This window comes from Dromaius novaehollandiae, chromosome 4 (assembly GCF_036370855.1).
Source record: "Dromaius novaehollandiae isolate bDroNov1 chromosome 4, bDroNov1.hap1, whole genome shotgun sequence".
Lineage (NCBI taxonomy): Eukaryota > Metazoa > Chordata > Aves > Casuariiformes > Dromaiidae > Dromaius > Dromaius novaehollandiae.
The window spans coordinates 57901817-57927404 of NC_088101.1; the positions used below are offsets into that span (position 1 = coordinate 57901817).

A 25588-nucleotide genomic window follows, 5' to 3' on the forward strand; every position below is an offset into this window, starting at 1 on the left:
TGCAATCAGTAGGTATTTCTTCTTTCTTACTATGTGCAGTCTCCCCTTTGCACTGAATGTGAGGTATCCTGTGTTTAGGGGGAAGATATACAATGCAGGAAGTAACTGGAGGCTGAACTTACCTTTATATGCAGAAGGAATAGTTCAAATTCTGTTTAGGGCTGAGTCAAGTTTTCCTTGACTAGGTCACTGACAGAAAATATTGCCTTGTTGAAAAAAGATTTTTGTAGGAATGTACCTATTTCAGTCATGCATCAGGCAAAGGTTTTTCAGCTGCAAGTTGAAATTTCTGATCAAAGAGCAAGCTGAAGAATAGCTAGTGATTTGCATTTGAGCTCTCATTTATGTAGTAGGAGACTGAGATTCTTGAGTTGAATTGAACCAGGGCACAGATTTGAATGTGATCTCTCACACCACACACAAATATTGTAAAAGCAGGCTACTTAGTAGGTAGGTGGTGTCTATATCTCTATTTTTTAAATTAAAAAAAACTTGTAGAGTTTTGACTTCATTCTGATGAAAAGACGGTTTTGTGAAACAAAGATCTCCAAAGGTCTGCTCTTGTCCTAGAATTTCTTTCTAGGCAAAAGTTTAGGTTTGTAATTAAAACTATTTAAGTGCTAGAGTTTGGAATAATGCAAATCCTTTTTTTTTTTCCTTCTCTCTCCCTTCTTTAAAGGGAGAGAAGACTGGTGCTTTTCCTGCCTCTGCTCACTGGGGCTTCTTGCAGTCTAATTCTGTAGGTGCAACAGTTGATGTAGTTTACTTCCTGCTGCAGAACTGTTCTGGATTGAGACATTCAAGTGCATTATACCCATCCTTAATTGCTTTTCTTAAATACCATGATCTAAGAAGATTAAAATTAAGTACTACTGGAAATAGTATTTAATCTCCTTCAGAATGGATGTTTGGGTATGCAAATGTGGCAGTGTTTCTTTAATTGTTAGCTTTGGCTTTGGAGGATAAAGACATGCACTGTTTTTTCGTTTGACTGCAGTGATAGCCACTTGGACATGTTAAAACTGATTCCTTGAGCCCTTCTAGGCTCTTGTGTGATTTGAAATGGAGATGAAATTGCCCTGTATTCCTACCCATTGTCACTGGAAATTACAAAAATCAGTTACAGTTGCTTTATCAACTGGTCAGATGCTGAAAATGTCATTTTTTCTAATTAGCTGTATTAGTATGACTTAATCTTTGCGTTGTTTGTTCAGTTTAAGTGACCAAAGAAGAAGTTTATATTAATTGAACTGAACCCATGTGAAAAGTTAAAAAGCAGCCAGGCCTGTGTTCCTCAGTGCCGCAGGAAAAATAATCCTTTTCTATTTGCATGCTTTAGACATCCAGATTACTTCATGGAAATCAGTCAGCTCAGCTTATCCTCTCTGCTGCTTTCCCACTACAACAAAGCACTTTTACTCAGTCCCACCACCAGCAGCATCAATCTCAGCAGCAACAGCAGCTTTCCCGGCACAGAACTGACAAGATGAGTGACCCTTCCAAAGTTCAGCCGCAATAGCAGGGGCTCTGCTTCTTTTTGAAGCAAACTACCAGGAGGGGCCGTTCCATAAACGGTTGCACTGAGGCTACGAAGCTAGAAGCACGAAGGCTTTCTAACACCACAGTATTGAGATCTTCTAATTTCTGGAATCTGTTAAAGAAAAGCCACAAGATGAGGATGGGGACGCGGCCAGCTTCGATAGTTGCCCCAGTTTCTGTGTTCGAAAGGATTTGCTGCCATGTGTTAATTTGTCCAGGTGAAATCTCAAGATGTGACTGAAATAAGAGGGATGCTGAAAATATTGGTATTTTTTATCAGTCCTGTAAAGTGTTTTTAAAGTGTTAAAATGGACACAGAGCAATTGTTTGAATTAGCTGACAATAATGCCAGGAATATAGTCCAAAAAAAATTAATTTTTTTCAGATAACTATGGGACAGTAAATTTTTTCAAAATGTTGGGTGAAATCCAGTTCTCTGTTGTACAGATGCTGTAAAATATTGTGTATATGTCTGCATAAAAGGAGAAAGAGCAAAATATTTTATATGATGCATGAAAATGTAATCTGTTATTTGTAGGTTTGAATATGTTTCCCTAAATTCTCACGCCATACTCAGACTAATGTTTTCCTCTGTTCTAGCCTTTTGTTTACAACATGATGCATCATTATTTTCACCTTTAATGTGGGCACAAGTCTCTTGTTTGTGCTTTGTCTGTGATGTCGCGGTCTGTTCGGTGAGGTTAGTTGACTTCTCGAGGTTAAATTATTGATGAAGCTGTTTGAACTGGTGATCACGCATCAGGGTTCAGGACATTCAGATTCATGAATATCATCAATCATTTCCTAATTGATTCATCATTTTATTTGGAAAATAGGAATTTGCACTGCTTTCTTGCGGATGGTTTGGAATTTTACTCCCCAAAGCTATCTTTTGATATAGTTCATAGTTGGAAATATTTATGTAAAGGGTTTAAAAAAAAATGACAGTAATTTTCAAGAATGTTTCAGTTATAGGAGTAATTTGCACAAAGGTATCTTTACATTTAATAACCTTTTGGGCACTTTTTAACCACTTTCTCTGTGGTGAGAATTGTAACTTGTTAAAATATGTTGGAATCTTTTTATTCTCCTTCAAAAATTAGACCTTTCTTTAGTCAGAACTGATTCAGGGTCATTTTAACAACAAAAAAAACCCCATAGTGCCTTGATTTTAATTCAGGTGATAATGTTGAACATCTTGAATTACAATGTCTTGAATCTGTAACCATTTTCAATTTTGAAGTCTTAGTACATTGTCAAACTAACTTGTGTATCTACTTCATAGCTATTTCTGTATTGTGTTCATTTTAGTAATGGTCTGAGTTGAGATCATGAGCGTTTTTGAGTGGCCCTCCCCCTCAAACACTAATCTGAAACAGAATGGTCTCTCAAATCTCGGGCCTTGAGGGTAATGCTCTTTTTAATACATCTAAAATAGACATTACTCCTTTTGCAGGAGTAGGAATAGTAATCTGATTTTACAAAAAAAAAAAAAAAAAAAATGCAGTTTTTTAGTGTTTAAAGTATGTGTTGGGGGAGATCACGATTGCATTTAACACTACCAGGCTATTGATTTAAGAGATATCACTGAACTAAGACTTCGGAAGGCAACTTCACTTTATAAAGATAATAAAAAGATCCAACAGTTAAGATGTGCTATTTTAAGTAAATGTTAAGTAGAATTTTATGGTACTAGTTTGTGAAAATGACAACTGCAGAGGAAAATGAATAAATGAAGGTAGATCTGATAATTAAAGAAAACAACAAAAACCAGTTAACGTTAGTACTAGGGAGAGAAAGCTGGATTAATCTTGAATACTGAGGAGAAGTTGAATGAATGTAATCAAATGGTAATGGACTATTTTATATTATGAAACAGTTTGATTGTATTTTTGGATGAACCAAACCCACAGGAAGGTAACACCGGTTTAGCAAGCACTTGATAAGGTTGGTTACCTTTTAAGGCTAGCCTTTGCCGCTGCACTTGTCCCTCCATTAGATCTTTGTTATTCCCCAGCTATTAGCAAGAGTTTGGCACCAAAAAGCACAGTAGTGAACAAGGAAGGAGAGTGTGAGAAATATAGTACCAAAGAGAAGCTGGAGCAAGAAATAGTTGCCAATACCAAACATAGCAAGGAAAATTCCCAGTTCTTTAAAGGGATTTCTGGCATTCTCTGAGCTGGAATAATTGTCAGAAACCCATTTCTGCAAAGTCTTATCTAAAGAAATCATGCCTTGCTCTACTATGCCTATCACACCATTCCACCTGTGTCTAAATTAAGCTGCGTTAACTAGAGGTCTGTGCTATCAGTACTTTTGCTTAATAAAAAATAGGTTAGATAAAATTTTTAACCAATTAAAATAATCTAGCACTAAAAAAGAAAACTGGGAGAGCTTTAATAGTGCTGTTAGAACTATTGAATAGTGGTAAAATAGGTTGAATAAGCTATTACACTGAGAATTACAAAAAAGAAAAAAAAGATACTAGCCAGACAGTTGAATAATGCAGCTTTTTATCTAAAGCTTCATTTAAACTTCTCTTCCCATCTCCCCCTCCCCAGCTGCTCTGGTGTGCTGCTATAGATCTGTCAGTGAAAAGGCTAAACTAGGTGAGAGAAATTAGATGACGACAATAATAGCATGGCTCCTGGAAGAGAACTATAGAAATGTATGCTTTGATCACGAAGCTTTGTGTAACCTCAGGGAGAGGTCATTCAGTTATAAAACTACCAGCTAATAGAGAAAGTATAGAAGACAGGGAAATTCAAAGAAACTGGAAAAATATAGCATGCATTTGAAACATTCCTGCCATGAATCAGGCAAACTTTAATCCAAAAAAAAAAAAAAAAAAGTGAGTACATAGACCCTCACCCAGATTCTGTGCAAGGATGTGAATGCTTTGTTTGACAGCTAACAACTAAAACGTTTATATTTAAAGGGTCTGTGGCTTCCCCTACTAGTCAGTTGCTAAACTGTCCTTGATTTTTAGTGGGAAGACCACTGGGCTCTTTCCTCTTTTTTTAATCAGCCTTTTACTTCTGCCTGACTCTTTTATTGCAGTCATAGTCTTATTTGCAACATCCTAATAAATAGCATGGTAAAGAATGCTGTGATGCTGCAGGTTGTGGAGTGTGAACTTTACAGAATGACTGCGACAGAAGGGAAGGAGTTGGTTAGGGAGAGGATTGTATTTATGAAGAAATGCTCTGGTGATACGTAATGGAGTGTAAAAATGCAGCCTAGTGGCCTGGCATTCAGAAGACAAAAATTGTTTGCCTGTGATGAGTGAGGATTTGAAGAAAAGCTCCTAGGATAATTTCAAAGAAAAAGAATATAGCTATTTTTATATTATATTTAATATATATTATATTTGTATATAAATATGAAAGGATTCTAGTAGGAGCTCTCCACATGCCTTCCATTTCATCTAGGTTTACTTCTGCACTACGGTTCCAGTGTGTCACCACCACCTGTGGGCACCTCGCCTACTGCCAAACACCAAAATTAGTAACCCAATATCCTTAAAACAGATAGGTCTTGTTTCAGCTTATGTAAAAATAAATAAAATAAAGCTCTATCAGGCAATTTTTCACAGAAATTCTCTAAAGAGTCAAATAGCACTTTCTTTTCCTTTTTTGGAGTAATAACAAGCACTTTACTGAAAAGACTATTTGGAAACAGTTTATTTCTTTAGTCAGTGAAACTGTTAAAAAAGGGGGGCTTCAAGGCGTAACATACATAAAACTGTCAAGAGAGACATTTCTGGAAAATGTTTCTTTAATATGGTGATCCTTTGAGGCTCAAAGTGCAAGATTAAAAGGCTTCTAAAACTGGTTGGCTTTGTGTTTTAATATGGCTAGGGGACAGGCCTGATGATGATAGCTTCCTTTGAAGGAGACTCTTTAAGTTGCACGGTTGCCTATGAGAGAGAATCATCTGGAGGCTCATTTGCCTGTTCAATAATCCTGAGTGTCCCTTAGGATTATAATTTGCATGAAGATATACCGAAGGTTTACAGATGTGGCCTTTTTGAATGTTGAAGTCAATTCAAGAGCTGTTTATATTTTTGGAGATTTAACCCAGGTATTGTTTAGGAGTGTTTTAAATGTCATGGCATCGGGAGATGTCAAACGTGTCAGATTCGTAATTTTCTCCATTTGAAATCATTAAAATGATATATAGTGAGAGGGCTGCAAAAATGGTTATTTTGATTAAAAGGGAAAAAAGAGACTAGTTTTAATATTTTTTATTTTTTTACATATCCCTGGTGGAAAAAAAGTTGAAAACAATTTGAAGTGAATTTGGATAAAGACATATTTAAACAAATCATAGTAGATGAGATAACTGTGAAAGAACGTTTGAAACTGTTGTGGTTGTCCATGAGACTGGGTAGTTGCTTTTTCAATATCATGATTTTTAACACTACATTCCTTGTCTCTCTCTCTTTTCCTTTCTCTCTCTCTCTCTCTCTTTTTTTTTTTAAACAGGTAATTTTAGGCTCTGCTATGCTTCATGCTATGTCATCTGCATGAATTTTGCCAGCATGAAATGCTATATTCAAAGAAATTGTACCTAAAAAAAAAAAAAAAAAAAAGAGGGGAAAAAAAAAACACAAAACAAAACACTGTGTCTGAACAAAATACTGTATGGCCTAATATAGAGACCCCAGCTAAGACTGAGAAGTGCTGCACTAATAGACAATCAGTGGGAAATTATTTATGAAACAGTTTTGGGAATGGTCTTAAAGATGTTACTGCTTTGAAAGCAGTTGGTGGGGTGTGTTTTTTTTTCTTTTTTTAAACAAGAAAGGTGAAAAGTATTTATTTTAAGATATATCAGATTGAACTTGGAGTTCTTAAGCAGTGTTGATTTCACAGTGTCTCAAGTTTCAGTTTTGTTTTGTATTTTTTAAATGGCATTGGAATTGTATATGTTAAAAAAAAAAAAAAAAAAGTGCCGCTCATATTGACGTCAGGAGATGTAGATAAAATTCCCTGGTGTTCGTGTGACCATTACTACCTGTCAATTTTTTAACTGAATAAATGTAACTCATTTAAAATTTTGCTTTTTGTAGCTTATGAGGCTCTAGAAATTTTTCTGAGTTGCTTGATACCAAATTTATCAGAAAGCTCCAGCGTGAAAAGCTCTCTTACCATTTCCACAAATGTGTCGGAGGCACTCTCCCTCTCCAGACAGATGACTTGTGAAAAGTTGCTTGATGTCAATTTTCTCTTCTCTCCTCTACCCAGACAAATGACTTGTGAGATTTTGGTAAAAATGCATACTGTATTTTTCTTGTCTACTCTGTATCTCTTCATAAATTGATGGCCCACTCTAACGGCTGGAGACGTTTGATTTGTGTGGTTATGTTACTGTCTTGAAATTACACAGCTTGTTTGAATGTGCACAACTTGAGGCTGCTTTTGTATCTTCATGCATACAGACCATGGTCTGTCAAAAGGATTGAGCAGCACTGCAGACCATAGTCATGGGCAAGGGCCCTTTCCTCACCTTCTGGCATAGGGCAAAACACCCTTTTTTAAACTACCCTCCCTGCTATTTCTTCTGCTGGTGAATTTCAAGCAATAGTATTTTTAAAGAAGTACAGGTGATCTGAAATGCAGGATCTGCCACTGAAGCAGGAAGCAAAGACTTCACTTGGCTGAGAATGCAACCCCTTCAGAGCATGCAGGGATGCTTTGGAGAGCTGTGTGATGACCTGTCAGGGTGCTCTGATCCTTTGGCACTGATCAAAGTGTGAATGTCAATAATAAGAATTTAATAATTTGAAATTAATTAAATGGTCAAGGAAAGTCTGGAAGGGAAGGAAGGAGAAAAATCCTCTAATTGAAGCTGAATAGCTGGAGAAAATGATAAGTAGGTGTACGTGTTTCTACAGTCTGAAATTACTTTCTTTCAGTAATACCACATCAATGCCAGGGTGAAGATGCTGATCTCTTGCTTTTGGGAATTAAGTAATACTTGTACAGGCTGTATACTGGCTTTAGATGCCATTAACACCCTATGCGTCAGGAGTCCAAGCAGAATTAGCTATGTAAGTTCTGTAGTTAAAAACTACCTACACCCACTAGTGATAAGATTGAGAGCAAGTAGGAAGCAAGATTATCAGTTTTCTTAAAATTGAACTTTGGAAATATTTTTCCATAAACTCATCAAGAACTGTAATTACAACCACTACTACAGAGGAAGCAATATTGTTCAATGACATTTTGCTGTTGTGCAAGCTCAGAAACCGGCACTATGCTTTTAGAAGAATACAACGTTGAAGTACTTATAAAGATTAGAAAGCCAAAGGTTGGTTAGCTCAACAAGGTTTGAGACTTCTGGGTCACAAACATTAGGAATACAAATTCCAGAAGCTGTCAGCTATTAGAAAGTAGTGTATAATAAGGATAAAAGAGTATGGGTCTTAACAGCATTCTCTGTAGCACAGTCTTTATTACTGTTATACCTGTTTAGCACTTACATTTTTCCCTTCGGAAGTAGATTTAAATCATCCAGATTACATATCTGTAGTACATACTACATACAGACAGGTGCAACCATTATGAAAATGTTACAGGTTAAATTTAACCTGTATCTATGTTAGCAAAAGTCTGTAGCTATAACTTAGTAAGAGTTTTAACTTCCAATACAGTTTACTACCACAATTGATAAAGACGAGGTAACAATACCAAGTCATTCTGGAAAAGCAAATACCATTACATAGTTTTCAGGGACATGGGCACAATTAAGGATAACTGGTTATACTAGGATGAAACTGACTGCAGTGAAGCTGCATGACCCTCTCATTCAGGCCTGAGATTTTTTTTTCATGTACAAACTCTGGGACTAACACTTGGCCTCAACCAGCCAGCCTTTCTAGATGTTGCAGCACCACTGCTGGGGATAGAAGCACCAGACTGCAGCCTCCTGCAGCCTGCCCTGAGCAGGTCGTGTGATGGATGCCAGGGGGAGCTTCTACCGCAGCAGTGTGCTGTTTACAAAACTCGGCAAGTACAGTCACTCCTTAACTTCCAGGCTTCCCAAAGTGGTGGCTAATAGCTATTATATTGTAAAGAGCAAATCCTAGCCCCAGCCCAAAACATACTTGTTAATGTTGCTTTAAGTACAGGCTTGCTTTTCAGTGCTATGAACTGTACTTGTACCTTGGTTCACTAAGTTTCTCTTGAAAACTTTGCACTGGCATGATATAGATTTATCTTAATCATTGCTTATTGCACTTTGCCACGTAACATGTAATGAGACAGGCTTTACCTAACAACTGTAAATAAGTCAGACATCTCTAACAATAACAGCAAGCACAGGTTTCCCCTCATTTTAAGCAAGTTAGCTGACACGATCATTTTTCATCCCAACAGAACTGAGCATCATCAGCTACAGAGCCAAGTTTGTTTCTGTCTCAAGTCTGAATGGCAATGAGTTGAGGTGGTGTGCACTTTACCTCTTGATCTGTGTGCACATGCAGTCTGAAGTACAGAATTTCTGCTGAAAATGCCTTCTGTAGTGACACTTGCAACACAGATGGGAAATTTGTGCCAGACAATGGCACATTTTCCATGTTGCAGGTGCAGAGATTTACAAAGCCTTCCCTTCCCCACGTAAACATTCACTTACTATATTTAACATTCTGCAGCTATAAAGGACCAAGAAATTGCATAGTGCGATAATTAAAACTTCAGCTAGTTACCTTAAGTATTTGTTTCATATTCTGATATGCAAGGGAAAACCCACTTAAAAGAGAAAGAACATCATTGTTATTTAAACTTTTTCTATATGTTGTTCCTGAAATCTGCAGGGCCTTAGCTGGCTAATAAAACCACTCACTCCTTTCCCCCAAAAGGACGATCATATAGGCAGTGGCTACACTTAATGCCTGAGGACATTTATAAGCCCATGTATGACATGCTGGCCTGCCCGCAGAGCATCAGGCCTGCCCAGCAACCTTGAACCTGATGTTGTATTTAACCTAACAGATTGTTTTTGCAATTTCCAGCCCTGCAAATGGCACCTCCCACATAATTGAGAGCACATGAAATACTGCTAGCCATCCCTGGCTGTAACTAGACTTGCAGCTGTATTTCCTCTATATGAGTAAGGTGATCAGGTCAAAAGCACTCCAACATCTGGCACTGTGGACTATTCTTCATGTTTTTCCCTGCTGGTATTTTTTTGTTTGTTTGTTTTACACATCAGAAAGTAAATCAATCCAGACAGACAATTTTAAAACCAATTACTGACCACATCTTTGCAACCGAAATGAAGTTGACAGGTATGTTGTTTCAGTAACCTCTTACCCTACCCTAAGGGCCCCCCACCCCCAGGGGTTTGGCTACAATTTCATAGCTTGAGCATCTCTATAAACATCAAATCTTGAACCTCCTCCATCCAGTCTGTTCAGTGCTTTTGTTTCAGCTCTGGCTTAACACTATGTTAGTAAGTAGTTTGTCCTGTCAAAATCTTAGAAGATAGGAAGCCAGTCCTGCAGCTAGGTGTTAAATGGACAAGATATTGTAGTCCCACAGGCCTGGTTCCTCTGTCAACATATAACTCACTGAAGTGCTTGAAGAAAGAAAGAAATTAGCCAAAGGTGCACCAATGTGCTACTGTACAGCTCGGCCAGTCAGCTGTACGTGCCCTGTGCTTCCTTCTGAATCTAGCTTTTGGAATAGGGAGCAGCTGAGAGACATGAAGTAGGCAGACTAAGAAGAAATCAGTAACTTCTTCCAAAATACAGGAGAGAGGGGGGCGAACTAGAGCTGACACACATTCATTAAGAATAAAATTTTGGCATTTCAAGCACCAAAACATTAGCTCAGGTCCCCGGTCTGAATTCAGAAAGCATCAAGAGTTACTGCAGCATCAGCCCATCTCCCTTCTTTCACTCACCATTTTCCCTATCTTTTCATTAAAGAAAAGGCCTTATTAAAATTCAAGAGCTAAGCCACCTTTTTCATGGGATCTGTCTATAGATAGTTCAGAACAGCCCAGTGCCGCACACTTCTGTGGTGGCAATGCAGTAGCAGCATGGAGGAGGAAATGAGGAAAGCTGCTAAAATCCCCAACAGCTGAACTGGCCAACATTCAAGAGAGATGGCTGGTGTCTGACAAGCACTTCGAGGCTATGTGAAAGGACAGAAAACAGTGCTGCTAAAAATACACAAGCAGAGTCCTTGGTCATCAAAAGGCTTCAAAAGTACATCATGACTAGACGAGACTAAACCAGACCCTTTAAATTCTGAAAAATTCCAAGAGAACTAAACCACTAGGATTTGTAGCAACTACTAAAGTGCCTGTTATTAAAACTTTTGCTAAAATTTCAGGGCTAGATAGCTAACTTTATAATATATAAGATCATTTTCAGTGACACACAGGTGTCCAAGGAAACAAGTTTTAATCACAACCACTGATTTAAGACCACCATTCAAACTAAATTCCTATCTCCCTAACCATAATTAGACAACAATCAAATACATTGCTGTGACTGTTCAAAAGTAGTGCTTGACATCATTAAGTTCGTAATAGTAGCAGCGTAGACTTGTTCTGCAAGTTCAAGTTTACCTCTGCAAACACCACATTATATAGTTTCATATTTGATATTAAAACAATTATGATCAACAGAAAACACCTTTAAGTAGTGCATATAAAATTTAGAAAATGTCTACATTGGAATTTGGCCAGTTGGTTTGGCTTTTCTTTGAGCAAGGAATTTTAGGGGAATGAACAACAGCCTGCAGCACCGGAGTTACTTTACCCAGGACACGTCCTTCTGAATGTACTGTAATCCAGCAGCACTGCTTTTGGTTAGTACAACACAGCAGTTGTCCAATGACCACTCAGAAGTTAAGATCTGTCCCTGCCTTGGTTCCTCTGTTCCTTCCCTGTTTTAACATGACCGCTGCTACAAATCTCCTCCAAGCCAGGGTTTAGGCAACTCCAGTAACTGTGTTTCTAGGCTGTGGGAAAGAACAGGCAGCAGTTATTGGCTACAATGTTGGATTAAAAAGCAAGAAGGAAAAAAAAAGCATTGCATCATCCAGGAATTTACTGTGGTACTGCCAAGCAGTTCCTTTCCTTCAGGTCAAGACATGAATGTTTAGACCTGGAGCCTGAAATTATTTCACAGACACTACTGTGTCCTAAAGGTATTGAGTTGCTGCTGTCTTACAGTTAGAGGAATGTGGCATTATGGGTTTTTTTCTTGGCAGAGAAATTTAAGAGAATGACTAGGGAACGCTCTGTTCTTGCGCTATGCATTGAATATTCAAATTCGTAACCCTTACATTAGCATCAGTAAGGCAAATACATAATATTAACAACCATATTTTCTACTTTACAAGCCTGCTATTGATATCTTAGTGGGTTATTCAAGCTATTAACTCAGAACCCCAAGTCCTCACTGAACAGCAGAGAAAAGCACGTATTTCAGTAACCCACGTATCCTAAGTTGTCAACATTTTGTGAGTTCACAAAGCCTCTGTAAGTGGTGTTTATAACAATACCTCAAATAAGTTTAGCAGACTTTCCTCACCTTAAGTAGAAAATCATTATTTTAACCTGTATGACAAGAATCATGAGAATCATCAAAAATGATACTGAAAATAACCCAAATGGAGACACTATGCTTTATTATTACTCCTCCAGATTACAATTCTATTTCTAAAAAGAAGAATATGAACACATCTAAATCTAAGAATTCTGTTATTGTTCAAACCTTGGGAATGGACCACTTTATTACCTTCTATATACTTCACTGTTTTCAAATTTTAAAAAGGGAAAAAAACTCAAATAATATTAGCTCCAGACAGATTGCATATTGAACAGTTTGTTGGTAATCACCACACATCAATTTCCTGATAAAAATCCCTGATTAAGAAGTTTGCTCTCTAAATTAAATTTATAAAATTCCCCGTTGGTGGCCTAGCCACTCAATAGTATAGGAACCGCTCCCAGGTTTCTTCTTGCTTAGATTATCCAGCCTTGGACACATCCTGGTACTGAAGAACTTGGAGGTGGGAGCCAGCAGTTTTCTACTTGACACTTTCTGTTGAGCAACATGGAACAAAACACGGTCTCTTCAGAGAAGGCCACTTCCTCAGCCATAAGAATAAGCTCTTGAGGAAACAGGAAAGGTAGCCATGTGTAACAGAGAAAGAAAACAGGAAGCTTCAATATTTACAAATGTAGATCCTCAAAACCCAACTAAGCCAGGTTCAGCAAATAAGAAAACCGCTCAAATCCCACTGAGGGAGCTGGCACCACAGAATGCACAAATCAGACAGTAAGCAGATCTCCACCGCAGAAGCTGTCCATAAATGTGTCAATCCTGCAAATCATTTGCTGTAAAAAGTACAGTGCCTCATCTTCAGTGCTTGTTCAACTATAATCCTGTACATTTTATACAAGAATGCACAAGGATAGCTGGCTGCTCAGCGCTTCCAATCCTTGTTCTTTTGCTATGGTGAAAAACAAAAATTTAAAAACCAGAGTCTGGACTTATAAATAGTGCAGAAAATGCAAATGCTAAGAAGACAATGCCTCCTATGATTGTCACTGAAAAAGAAAAACAAACCAACAAAAAAATTAGATACTGAGCAAGTTAAATATCTTTCATTATACATTACACAGTTTCATTTTAATCATGCCTGATTCCCAAACAATTTTACTTTCAACTTTACGTTGCAAACACTGGATGTTACTTCTAGCTCAACAGTGTAAGGATTTCTATGTAATCCCATTGTCTTACTATACTTACAAGAACATACTTTGGTCCTTAGAGGAAGCTTAGTTTTACTTGTATTAATTTAGCTAGTGTACAAATGGGACCAATTCTTGCCACTGAATATTTCACTATGTGGCAGTAAATATGAATAGGATATTCTCATACTGGAGCAACTCATCAGTTAGGATATACTGGTTAGCAGTTGTTGCACAGTTTAAAGTAACTGAAGTATTGAAAAATTCAACATCAGAAGTGTCAAGTGTTTGAAGGGCCGCAAGCTGCCAAAAGGTGGGACAGTATTCTGGGAAAGTATCACTGTACTTGCCGCCCCATCTGTATACTCTTCTCTGAATACCTAAGGGCGAGGTGGATCTTTGGTCTGACCAATAAGGCTCTTCCTATGGCCAGAGAACCATGTTGGGCTTATTAGTAGCATTTGATTCCTTAAACTACAGTAAATCAAGTAAACTGTCAGGCTTAATTATGGCTGAACTCCTGGTCTTTTCTCAGCAACAGCAACACAAAGCAGCAATGCAGCAGTGCACACTGACGCTGGGCAGCTGCGCAGCACCCTGCCTTTTGGGAGATGCAAGCAGTCCTATGAAAAGCAAAAAGTAACCCCCAGTTACTGACTGGGGGGTGGGGGTGGGGGCAGCAAGGGGACAGAAAACCACAAACTGAAAAAATGCAACTAAATTTACAAAAGCTTCAAGAAACACTCCAACTTTCAAGCTCCTTCATATACTTCTAGTATTGCAGCCACCATATTTAACTGTTCCCAAGCACGTAGTCATTTACATCACAGGCATTACTAGCATTAATACATTTTTTGGCAGGAAGGAATTTTCACTCACCAGTCCTAACAGAAATTTTTTGTGCTATCATTCTCCCTCCAATAACTGCTAAACCAGTGCACAGGCAATGCCCTACTGTTCCCCCTACTGCCACACCATAGGGATCCTGTGAAAAAACACAGAAGGGAAACATCAGCACAGCTGAAAACCTGCTCGTCTGTCAGCAGCCTCCTACCATAAAGGAACCATGATTTCACAGACTGCTGTTACACACTGTCAAGCATGTGGAATATTCTTTGGTGTTAACTTTGCGAGAGAGACTTGAATCTTACTAACACAGGAACATATGGCGTGTTTCAACCAAGAAGCATCTTAAAGTGGTTAAATATAGATTCAGAAATCACTCTGCTGTATTTAAACAATTATACAACCTCTAGAGGGAAGGTGGTGGCTGTTGAGAAACAAAAGTATGCATCAGTTGGAAGCATACCAACCTAATTATTAAGATAAAAAACCCTTTGAACTGCAAATGCAAGATTTCAGTAGCCAAGACATTCCAACTCCTCTATCCAGCCTCACCGGCTTGTGTTCTACCCCAAAATATCAACCAGAGAGGGAAGAAGGAAAGAAAGAATTTAATTCCAGAAGACAAATTGCTTTCAAAATCTATTATCAACAACAGCTTTTGCATCATTACGTAAAGAATTGCTATTCAATACATTAACAAATCCATTATTTAAACAAGTTCCTCAGATCTGCTTATAAATTATGCAGTTTGGAGCAGTGTATGTATTAAATGCCTCATAAAAACAGAAGACCTGGGCACTAGAAACAGAGAACAAAATTCCTTTGAAAGATGAAGAAAGCAAGGTAAGAAAAGCACTATTTTCTGTTGTACAGAGATAAACTAGGGGAAGTGGAGTCCCCTGCAAATCTCTCCTTTAGAAAATGAAGTGAGATTTTTGTCTCAGAAAAGTAAAAGCTGCTGCTTTCACATGAGGAATGCATGAAGTCTCTAAAGGCCAAACGGAAATTTTACTTAGGAAATGATCCGATCCCAAGACGACATGGACAACACTGGCTGATCAAGACAACCAAAACCACAAGACAGTGAGGAAAGCCATGAACAAGACAGTGAGGAAAGTATGGAACAAAGAACAGACAGAAAACAACTGACTGTCTAAGAAGCCTACGCCTGGAGCAAGCTGATGGAGTAAGACAGCTGTCATTCCAAGTGAAGGGGAAAGAGAGAGACCAGAAGAGTTGTGCCTAGGAGAACACATTCACCTCCAGAATCTAGAACAGAATCAAGTATTCCTGGACCTCCTTTCTTCACTGTCAGTAATTACACGTAAAGCCCACTGGCAAAGAGTGGATCTCTCCCGCCCCTGCAACCCCCTAATGCCATCCCTGGAAGATAACAACTTATAACTGCTTCCATCAGGGTAATATCTTCACTAGAAGTGCCTTGACGCAGCCAAGGCAAAGTCAGTCTAGTATGACACGATGAAGTTTTTGAGAAGGAAAAGGGAAGAGAAATTCTGATAGATAAGCAGGTTTTTTACACACAAGAAACTATTAAAGGTGCTGAATCAAGTTCTCAAGGATTGCTGCCAGGATTAAGTTCATTAAGACAGATTTAATTTGTTCCCCTTCATATGCATCAAGACTATGCACCAAATTATCACCTTTTTTCTCTCCAAAGGAGCCCTGTTTCATTCATTGTGACAGATGGATGGATACTACTCACTTAATGAGCAGCCATAAAGTATTTTGTCTTCTCTTCATTGAGGAATGTATGGTCAGTGATTTCCTATCCAAATCAGAGTAGAAAGATAATTTCTTTCCTCATAGCATTTCTGCAATATTCCTGATAGGTATCTTAGTACTTCACAGACAAGAATTTATCTGAACAAATTATGAAACAAAGAAGTATCTCACAGATAAGATGAAAAAAGATCCACGTCAAATCATCCATTGATTTTGAAAGTCAAGATCAAGACATATTGTATCTGTTCTTTTTGCAGTACTGAGCATGTATGTATACAGTAAAAGCACAGCACCCATTGTCTTCACTTGCAACACTTAGCATTTTACAAATCCGACTCCAGGGTCCAATGGACACTTTCTGATGGGACACTCAGAAAATGCAGAACAGAAGTCAACAACTATCTGCAAAACTTAAGCAACTTGCCTAGCACCTTATAAGAACTCTGGCAGAGGCAGCAATATTTCCTAGTTTTCCAAAATGGCTTTTAACTGCCGGAACAATGAGATCATTCTCTCTTTCTGCTGTTCCCAGCCTCATTTGCTCTAAGCACCTTCCCTATTCTGTAATAAAGGAAAGAGGTTCCTACAGACTACAGCCTCTTTCATTAGACAGCCCTGATTTATTCTTATAGAAGGTCTACAAGTGCACCGACAGAAGCGTGAGTCCTAGCAAAAATATGTAAGTGATCTCTTTGCATGCAAAGAGTGCAGGCAGACCACTTCTGTTTACTGAAAGGGTGACTATAAGCTTTAATTTTCTTTTAAATACATTACAGTTACACCTCTTATTCAGCAAGATGATCAGAATGCATGCATGTCCTCTTGTCTTTCTCTTCCTCCTTACTTTTGAGATGAGGGTGATCATTTCATTTACAGCATTACTGCACAGCAGTTTGGAATTTATTTTAGTTCTATACACTGCAACAAGTGCATTTAGGTTTTTAAAAAGAGCTACCTTTAACAGCAAAGTTTAAGATGAAGGTTTCTTTATAAAGCTACTGTGTTAAAACTGTATATCTTCCTCACGTGTCATAAAGGAAGAGAGGTTCTGCAACATCTCTTAACACTGTAACAAAGAACAATTGTATTCACCTGTATGATATAGAACAGCTATTTTCAGAAATGCTAGTGCAGTCCTAATCGTGTAACAATAGTTTTAATAATACAGAGCGCCTCAGTGCATTTATTTTCAGGTCTCAGTGCAGCTGTAACAGTAACTAAGGCAAAGCAAAGCTGCAGGTGTGAATCTGATGCCTCAGACAAGGATATTTTGTCTCTCTGGCTTATCTGCAGCCGGAAAAGGACAACAGAACAGTGGGCATTCTGAAACACTCACCTCTCTTGCTGCCAAGACTATGGTTGTTAACTGGGAACGATCACCCCATTCTGCTAAAAACGTCAGAGTGAAAGCTTGAACAAAGATTGGAGAAATAAAGTGTAGCCACTTCTTCTGGGGTATAGTGGTGCCTGGCCCTGTTTCCACATCTCCTGGCCCATTTAAGAGTTTAGTTCTCTGAAGCTGTAGAGGACAAGCAAAAAAAATAGAAAAAATACCATAAGATTAGAAATGTCATCTAAACAACCCAAATGAAATACTTCAAGTGCAAAGCTAGTCATTTAATACCTGAAATGTTATTAGCCTCCAACTGCTTCATTATCCACATATTATTTATATTAGATGGCATTTGAGAAGACTAGCTACATGTTCTATTTGTGATCACCTCTAGCCTCCAGCCACTGTCCATCTTAAAGCCTGCACTGACATGGTTTCAGCAGGAATGATAATTGGTGTCTAACTACAGATTCTCTCCTATTTTTAAATCAGGGATTCCCTCTCCCTTTCACAAGGAAAATAAAAAAAAAAAGTTCTTGTTTGTAAGTTACCTTAAAAAGGTATAAACTTAAGATCTTGATAGTCTTAAGTGGTGGCATTCAAATGAGAACTCATAAAACGAATAAAAAAACCTGAGAAGAAATAAGATCAATGTTTCACGCTACTTCTCGAACATGGATCAGTCCATTTAGTAGGCTATAATGACAGAGACCTTTGCCACAACACCACAAATCTTACTGTTATTCTATCTGACCATAAGAGAAATAAAAGGAGAGACAAGAATGACTGTTAATGTCCTTCATGCTAGTTCATAATTTTTTCAAAACTGGATTCTATGGAGAAAATTCCATTTCTCCTGATGAGACAGGCATACCACAGAACTGGAGTCATCTGTTGAAATAGTCTCCAGCGGCCCACTTCTGTCTAGTTTATCACACATTTGCTGTGTTAGATTCTTGTTAGTCACACACACGGCTGAGCAGCCTGGGCAGGAAACATAATGCAGTTCTGCAACTTCAAGGCTTTAACTATTTCATTAACTGTAATTTGCAAAGTTTGACTTACTTCCTCATCTTTTTTTTTAATTTCTGCTTGAACTTCCTCCAGCTCCTCCTGACCCTCATCTGGGCTCATTTTCAAGCCTTCCCGAAGCATTCTGATGCCAAAAATTGCAAATAGTGCAGTTGACACATAGTATGTATACACACGAGGAATAACTGTGGTGGCGTAGCCAAACAAAACTGGAAAGAAAGCAAATGTGTCATTTCAAATATAATCATGAGGATCATAATTTTTCTTCCCATATCTAAGAAATGCTCACTAGTAAAGCCTGCAATTCAAATATCCACTGTTGTCTAAATATTTCATTTTTTGTTAGTTTTGTATCATCTTACCTTTTTGCAAGATAACAACATTCTAGTAAATCCAAGCATTCCTGGTCATACCAGAAATTGAAGTCTGTTAGCACAGATCAAGAACAGCAGGGCAAAGTTGACATGCCGCTATTCTGAAGAGTCAGTCGAAGCAAAGTTATCTTTCCAGTCAAGGATGATAAGTCTTGCCTTTCTCCAAGCATGCCAAGTTAGATTAGCAAACCCTATTAGTCATGGTCTGTATCAGTTAATTCCATTTATATAGATGACTACATGCTGGACAGCATCTCTTTCCCATCATTTTTTCATTTATTTCAGATCTGGATCATTTATCAGATAAAGTTAGAATATGATTTTCTACAAGATAAATTTACCAGCAATACCCACCAATTGCCTGAATCCATGCCTTTCTTCTTTTGCCAAGTGTAAACACCCACAAATTAAAATTCATTTCTCTCCCATACTCGCAATGAACATACAAGGTCATCATCTTTGGTCTTTCCTTAAATTAAAGGCATTTATCAGGCAGAGGTGTAAAAGTCTAACCTCACATCTGAAGACCATAACCAGCCTCCACATTGCATCTACTTTTACAGGTACTGAATGTGATCAAATTAAACTAGAACTAGTGCTCAAATAAGAAGAAATATAGAGCAATTTCTTCACAAATTGAGATTAGTTAGTATTTTTGGTCAAAAAAGATCTGTATAATTAAGAGACATTAACACCCCACACCTAACATTTAAAGCTGTTTACACCATGCACTCGCAGCTGTCTCAGTTGTTTTACTGCACATACAGTCAGCTAAGTGGAAGCATGTTACCATATATGTGCATTCTTACGTCACCTTCTTAGTTCAAAATGGGCTCAGAAGTTACTACACCATCCAGAAGTTTATCTGTACTGTCACTGCCAAAAGTAAGACTATCAAACCGGGAATAAATTAGGCTGTAGTATTAGTAAACATGGTACATACACACATGAATAACAGCAGCAGTTACCTAGCCAAATAAAACAAAAGAATTTAACTAAACTTCTTTTTAAAGACTAAGTACCACAGTAAAGCAATGAAAGAAAATGTATTCAAAAATATGTTTTCTAGTATTGCCATATCTAAAGCATTGGAGTAAAATAATCAGAATGGTGAGGCAGCTTACTTTGTCATAGGGATAACAGTGTTTCTGAACACAGACTGAAAAAACACCCCAAACAGTCTCTTTTTGGAGCTAATGAGTTTAAGTGAGAAAGACTTCAAGAAATCAAGGTGGTAAAAAAACAAGGAGGAAAAAAAAAATCCAGAAAGTTCCAGACATAGCTTGTAAGAAACCATAGCAGAGAGAAAAAAATGACACTTTTCTGAATAGCAAAAATAGTTGGGAGCTTCTAAACTGCAGGATAAATTAGAAAAGAAAGCTTTTATGAAAAAATATCAAGAAGTAAAGATTTGAAGGAAGAAATCCTATAAAAAAGAGAGAGCTGCAATGGGCAGAAGGGGAACAAAAGAAAGCAAGAAACGCAGAATACTGTATCACCTATGATACTAAAGAAAGTTAACTGAAACAAGCAGTGCAAAAGTGAAACAAGATCCAACGAATGCTACATTGAGTAAAAGAAGAAACTCTTACAATGCTTTCATTAAATACAGTGCAAATGGAACCTGTTCTACAACTGCCATTATTGCTACACACCCAAAGAACATTCAGAGAAACACCAAGGAGCCCGAAGCCAGTTAATCTGCTGTTTCCAGTGCATAGAAACCAATAAACACTATTTCAAATATTTCTTGAATAGTCATGATAAGAAATGAGCATGTATACCATGAAATTTATGCTGCATCCGATGTATACCTGAAGGCTGCTCCATTCCATAATTAAGGCTATATAAGCACCCAAAGCTGCAAATTCCTCAAGTGCTATTTGACACCTCCCTCCAAGCTCTTACCTCTGTCAAAACTCTGGATCCCAAAGGATCATAACAGAATGTAATCTTTCACTTACACATCCTCCAGTATAAATCCAAACAGCCTTTGTGCATGTCAGAAACAACACATACATGGATGCAAGTCAGTCAAGGGAAATTTGTCATCATTGCGAGACTCCTTCATCTTAGAAAAAAAGAAGCCACCCCTACATTCTCTTTAGGCACCCTAATTTAATAAGGGCTAAAAATAAAAAAAGGGGTCTAGTAGTCCAAAAGCCATGGAAGCGTTTAGGTTTCCAATTCCACTCCTTTTCCTTAAACTCCTATTGAAGTCTAGCAAGTGTAAACACCTAGTTAGAGTTAAGAGCCTAAATGCTGGATCTGTCCCACAGCCCTCAGAAAAACCTCACGTTCTCCTCAAAACAGAAAACTGCATATTCTACTGCCTTCCATTTAATTTCATAATAATACATACTTATTTACAAAGCATATGTAATCAAAAATGAGTGCTAACCTGATAAACATGTCATCAGTCCTAAGGCAAGCATAGCACCAGCCAGTACAGTCAAACGGTTGTATCGCATTGCCATGATGGCTGCAATAAAGAAAGTCTTATCCCCCAATTCTGATACAATGATGACTGATATAGCAGCCACAAATGCATGAATAAAGCCCAAATTTGTCTTCTCAGCTGACTCTTCATTGACAATATGAACTGGAGCAACTGGTGAAGACCCCTTCTGTAAGAAAGAGGAAAAAAATTAATTAGGCTTGAACATTTAATTCCTGGAAGTACTGAGCTCTGTATTTCTTCTGTTATATCATACTGCCTAGCGCAGTGTTTTAAATACATATGTTTCATGCACCATTAGCAATCATTAGCCAGTACTGGCTGCTATCTACCTCAAATTTCCAGTCAGTTAACTAAAATATCCTCCTCTGATTATTAAAGCAGTACTTCACTGTGCAAGTTATTACCACAATATGAGAATCACTATTACAATGAAACAGAGGAAAGCAATGTCAGTTTAGTTCTAATACTGCTGTTTGTATGGTCTTTGGCTAGTTACATCATGATACTGGTAGCGTGAGCAAACAAGCAATTTTCTGATAGGAATTGAGAATTAAACTCTTCAAACTAACATGGGCCATTTATGATAGCTTAGCTGAAATACTAAGTCATTTGAAAATTGTCACCATCACTTTCTTCCCTTGCAGAACCTCAGTATCTAAGCCACACTAAAATTTTATGCAAGTTTTCCTAAGCTTTCTTTGTGCACACTTAGAGCTAGTTTTAAACACGCATAAAGACTTTATAATGGACCGCACCAGCACATTCCAAATACCACTTACTAATCAAAGTGTTTACTTTTATAAAGATCAAGAAACCTACAATCAAAAGCAAGACCCAAAACAAGGAAGCTGGAGTTCAATGTTCACATGCTTGACCAGAACTGGCTGAGAAAGTTAGTTTTAATACATGTATGAGCAGAGACAGATTGCAACCTGTTTAGTAAAGTGACCTTCTTCACAGAACTTCCTCACTTCAAAAAGCATCATAAAATATTTTTTGATAATTACCACTTTAAGCTCTATATCATACATAAAGCTGTATGTTAATGATTGTTGTCCTCCCTGTGATCATCTAGCAATAGATGCCCCTAACCCAACAACAAAATTAAAATAGTTTTAAAACAAAGAAATTAATCTCAAATACTGAGAATAACTGATGGGTTCTGAGTTATAACAAAATATTCTTTCATTTGTTTATAATGTCAGAAAGACCTGGAGAGGTCAACTCTCCCCCATCAGCACGTAAGCAAACATGGCTTAGTACAAAAATATTTATCCAGTAAAAAACATTAGTTCATTTGGTCAAGCTTCATTGTCCAAAACAATATCAAATATCATCTCCCTGACTTAACTTACTAAGAGTGAGCATCTGAGCTTAAAAAAAAAAAAAAAAAAAAAAAAAGAGAGAGAGAGAAAACAATTTGAGTTTCTCAGTTCATGCTTCCCAAATGATGTCTCAAATCCATTTTTTGTAACGAATCCCTACATTTCTTTCTTTCAGCAGAAAAGAGAAAACTATAGGATAAGCAAAGCATTTCTATCTTCAGCTAAACAAGATGCTGACTTTTATATTTCATAACTGAAGCAGAAAAAGATTGATCACTTAAAAACAATACTCTTTATCTTACAAGATTATCTATATCAAGTCTCTTGACTTAAACAAAATTTTTTTGCCAAAACCTAATTGCCAACTTTAACCTCACGTTTATAATCACTTTGTTATCACCAACGTAGCATTCTGCAACAAAGTGGTGAACGAGGAGCCATTGAAAGGAAGAATTGCTGAGCTCTTTTTATTCTTTAAAGATCACCTAAGTTTTACCATTGCCATTCAATCACTGCACATGGGACAACAGGACTGCTTGCTTAGGTACAGCAATGGCAGCTGATAGTCCCTTTGATATACTCCAAGGCTAAACAGACCAGAGCGGTGGCAGTTTCACAATTAGCATATGCCAGTTAAAATCCAGGCCACCATCAGAGAGAGTTATACTACCCATTCGCTGGCTGCACATTCCCATTGCCTTTCTCATGCGGCTGTAAGGGAGATGTTGGGAATGTGTAGCCAGAGGCGCAGAGGAGGCTGGGACTTTCAGCACCAGCTCACACTTATGTTAGCATAATCTGCCTTCTGTAAATGCTTCTCCTATATATAACTCAGAGAAAAACAAACAAACTCTCAATACCTTCTTCCTAAGACAGGACAGGGGCAACCCTCTAGAGTTCATGGTTACAGCTCACTTTTGAATTTCTGGACTTTTCTACCATCATTTGCTAGTTCTTAAAGCAAGAAGTATTCTCCTTTTGTTACAGCATTTGTCTACACAAGATGTTTACTCTGTAGGAATTCACATTCAAAATTAACACACCAATGTTTATGGTATGTTGTTTTGTAAGCCCGAGGTTTGGTTTCTTTTGCTTGTTTCATCTTTGCCATACACTACATGCCTCCACTTGTCAAATCCCGGCCAACAACTGCCAAGCAGAGCTACTGCCCAGTACCTGGAAGCAGAGACACAGACCAGCGTGAAGTTCCTCTCCGTGTAGAGAAACTGCAGTTAGATATCACTCTTTATGACATCTCCAGCAAAAAGTACTGCGTGAAAACTAGATCTGATGTCTCACAGAACTAAGGTGTTTCTGAGATAAAGTTAATGTTTTCATATAAAATACATCTTACTTTTCCCTCTTACAGTTCTGCAAAGTCCTACTTCTAAAGTGAACTGCACTTCAGCTCGATGCAGATTATCCTTTCCAGATTTTAAAACAGTCATGTGCAGCAAGACTGCTGAAGATTGCAGAAAGGTTAAAACATGACCATGTCAGAGACACAGATGCTCATATGCCGACAGTGCCCGATGGTCTGGGGTCAATGCAAGCAATTAGTTTTCTGGAAAGGTCTTAACTCATTTTACCTGATAAGATTAAAATGCAGTAAGGAAAAACTTGCTTCCTTCGCGGCCGGGAGAAGCTGCATCCCCCTGGCTTTCTACTCGTCCTTCACGAGCACTTCGCCCCTCCTCGCCATCCGCGCACGCTTCCCATTCCAGCCGTGCCCGGTGGTTCCCTCAGGCCTTCGGCCTGCGCCGCTGCCCGCCCGGGACGGGGGCTGAGGCCCGGGGGCGGCCCGGCCCCCCGCGGGACAACGTCGCCCCCGCCGGCCCGGCCCGCACACCACGCCCCCCCCCCCCCCCCCCGCTCTGCGCAGGCCCGGCCCTCACCTCGGCCCGCGGCTCGGCGCCCTGTCCCGCGGGCTGCGGGGCCGCCGGCGGCTCCTTGTTCCTGCCGGCCTCTTCCTCCGGGGCGGCGCGCAGCCCCGCCGGCGCGGCCAGCAGCAGCACCAACAGCAGCGCGGCGGCCCGCCGGGCGGCCGCGGCGCGCGGCAGCGGGACCGGGCCGCGGCGGCCGCCCTCCGGTGGCAATACCGGCGACCCCATGTCGGCCGAGCGCGGCGGACGGGAGCGAGGGAGGGGGCGGCGGCGGCGGCGAGGCCCCGGCCCGGCGCGGCCCCGCGGCGAGGCCGTCTTAAGGGCGCCGCGTCATCGCCCCGCCCAGGCGAGCGCGAGCCGCGCTGCCCCGCAACCGTCCCAACGGCTTCCTGCAACGGCCCACACGTCGCGCGGGCGCGGGGGGGCGCGGCTCCCCCTGCGCCCGCCCCTGATTGGCTGCAGCGCCCACTGACGAGACCCCCGCCGCCATGTCCGCCGCAGCCCCGCCCCCACAGCGAGGGAGCGCGCTCGCAGGGAGGCGGTCACGTGAGGCGGGCCCCGCCCCCCGCGCTCCACGTGTCCCTGCCTGGCGGAGCCGGCGGCGGGGGCCTCCGCCGCGCCCCGGCTGCCCGCACCGCGCTGCCGGCGCGCCTGGCTCTGACCAGCGGCCTGCGGAGGAGCGCAGCCGTCAGCCCCGGGCAGGGACCGCCTGAGCCGAGGCGAGGCGAGGCAAAAGGGAGGTGCAGCGAGTTGGGGGCCTAAATCCCCCAGTTCCGAGTTCCTTCACGCTGCTGCCGGCAGCGGAGCGCGCGGGCACACCGCTTGGGTAGCCACAGCAGGCTCCGCGGTGAGCAAAGGACGCAGTGCAAATTGGAGTATTAATTTCTAGCCGTGTTTCCTTCTATGGCTCTCATGGGAGCCTTAACACAGCTGATGGGGAGGCTTGCACCTTCTATGGAGAAGCAGGCAAGCCCAGAAAGTACACCTACCCAGGGCCAGGAGCTCGAGAGCCTGGCTGCTGCAGATCTGAGGTGCCTAAGGGTAGAGGAAGCATCTTGAAGAGTTAAAAGCACAGTTATGTAAGAAGAACAAAAAAGCTGCCTAGAAATTAAGCAAAGCATAGACATGCAGCGCAAATGATACGCACTGTGCAAATCCAGATTTCTAGAAGCGCCAGTATCAAAGACTCTTTTTCAGCAGACTTGACAGATTCTGTGTAACCCGAGAAATGCTGTATACAGTCATGCTTTCCCTGGGGGCAAAGTTGGGAATGCGCTCTTTGAGATGTGGCTGTATTTGTACAGCACTCCCAAGAGGTATGTGCTTCAAGCACT

General features: G+C 39.8%; 2 protein-coding genes across 8 annotated transcripts in view; one reads left to right on the forward strand and one right to left on the reverse strand.

Moving 5' to 3' along the window:
* Nucleotides 1-6877, forward strand: part of CLOCK (clock circadian regulator) — a 66641-nt gene extending 59764 nt beyond the window's left edge. For all 6 annotated transcript variants that reach the window (XM_064511140.1, XM_064511139.1, XM_064511142.1 and 3 more), the window contains one exon: nt 1340-6877. In XM_064511140.1, coding sequence (XP_064367210.1) covers nt 1340-1519 — 180 coding nt within the window. In that variant the 3' untranslated portion in view covers nt 1520-6877. The remainder of the gene's footprint in view (nt 1-1339) is intronic.
* Nucleotides 6878-12171: 5294 nt separating this feature from the next.
* On the reverse strand, nt 12172-24676 carry TMEM165 (transmembrane protein 165). Of its 2 annotated transcripts, none has more exons than XM_064511143.1 (6): nt 24267-24676; nt 20987-21212; nt 18245-18420; nt 17183-17365; nt 14137-14242; nt 12172-12674 (listed from the first exon to the last, which is right to left on the reverse strand). In XM_064511143.1, the coding sequence occupies exons 1-6, from the start codon at nt 24480-24482 to the stop codon at nt 12526-12528; spliced, it is 1056 nt and encodes a 351-aa protein (XP_064367213.1). In that variant the 5' UTR covers nt 24483-24676; the 3' UTR covers nt 12172-12525. The 2 variants fall into 2 exon arrangements, with proteins under 2 accessions (XP_064367213.1, XP_064367214.1); XM_064511144.1 differs by having other exon boundaries at nt 12430-13113; nt 24267-24675.
* Between the last annotated feature and the right edge of the window lie 912 nt (nt 24677-25588).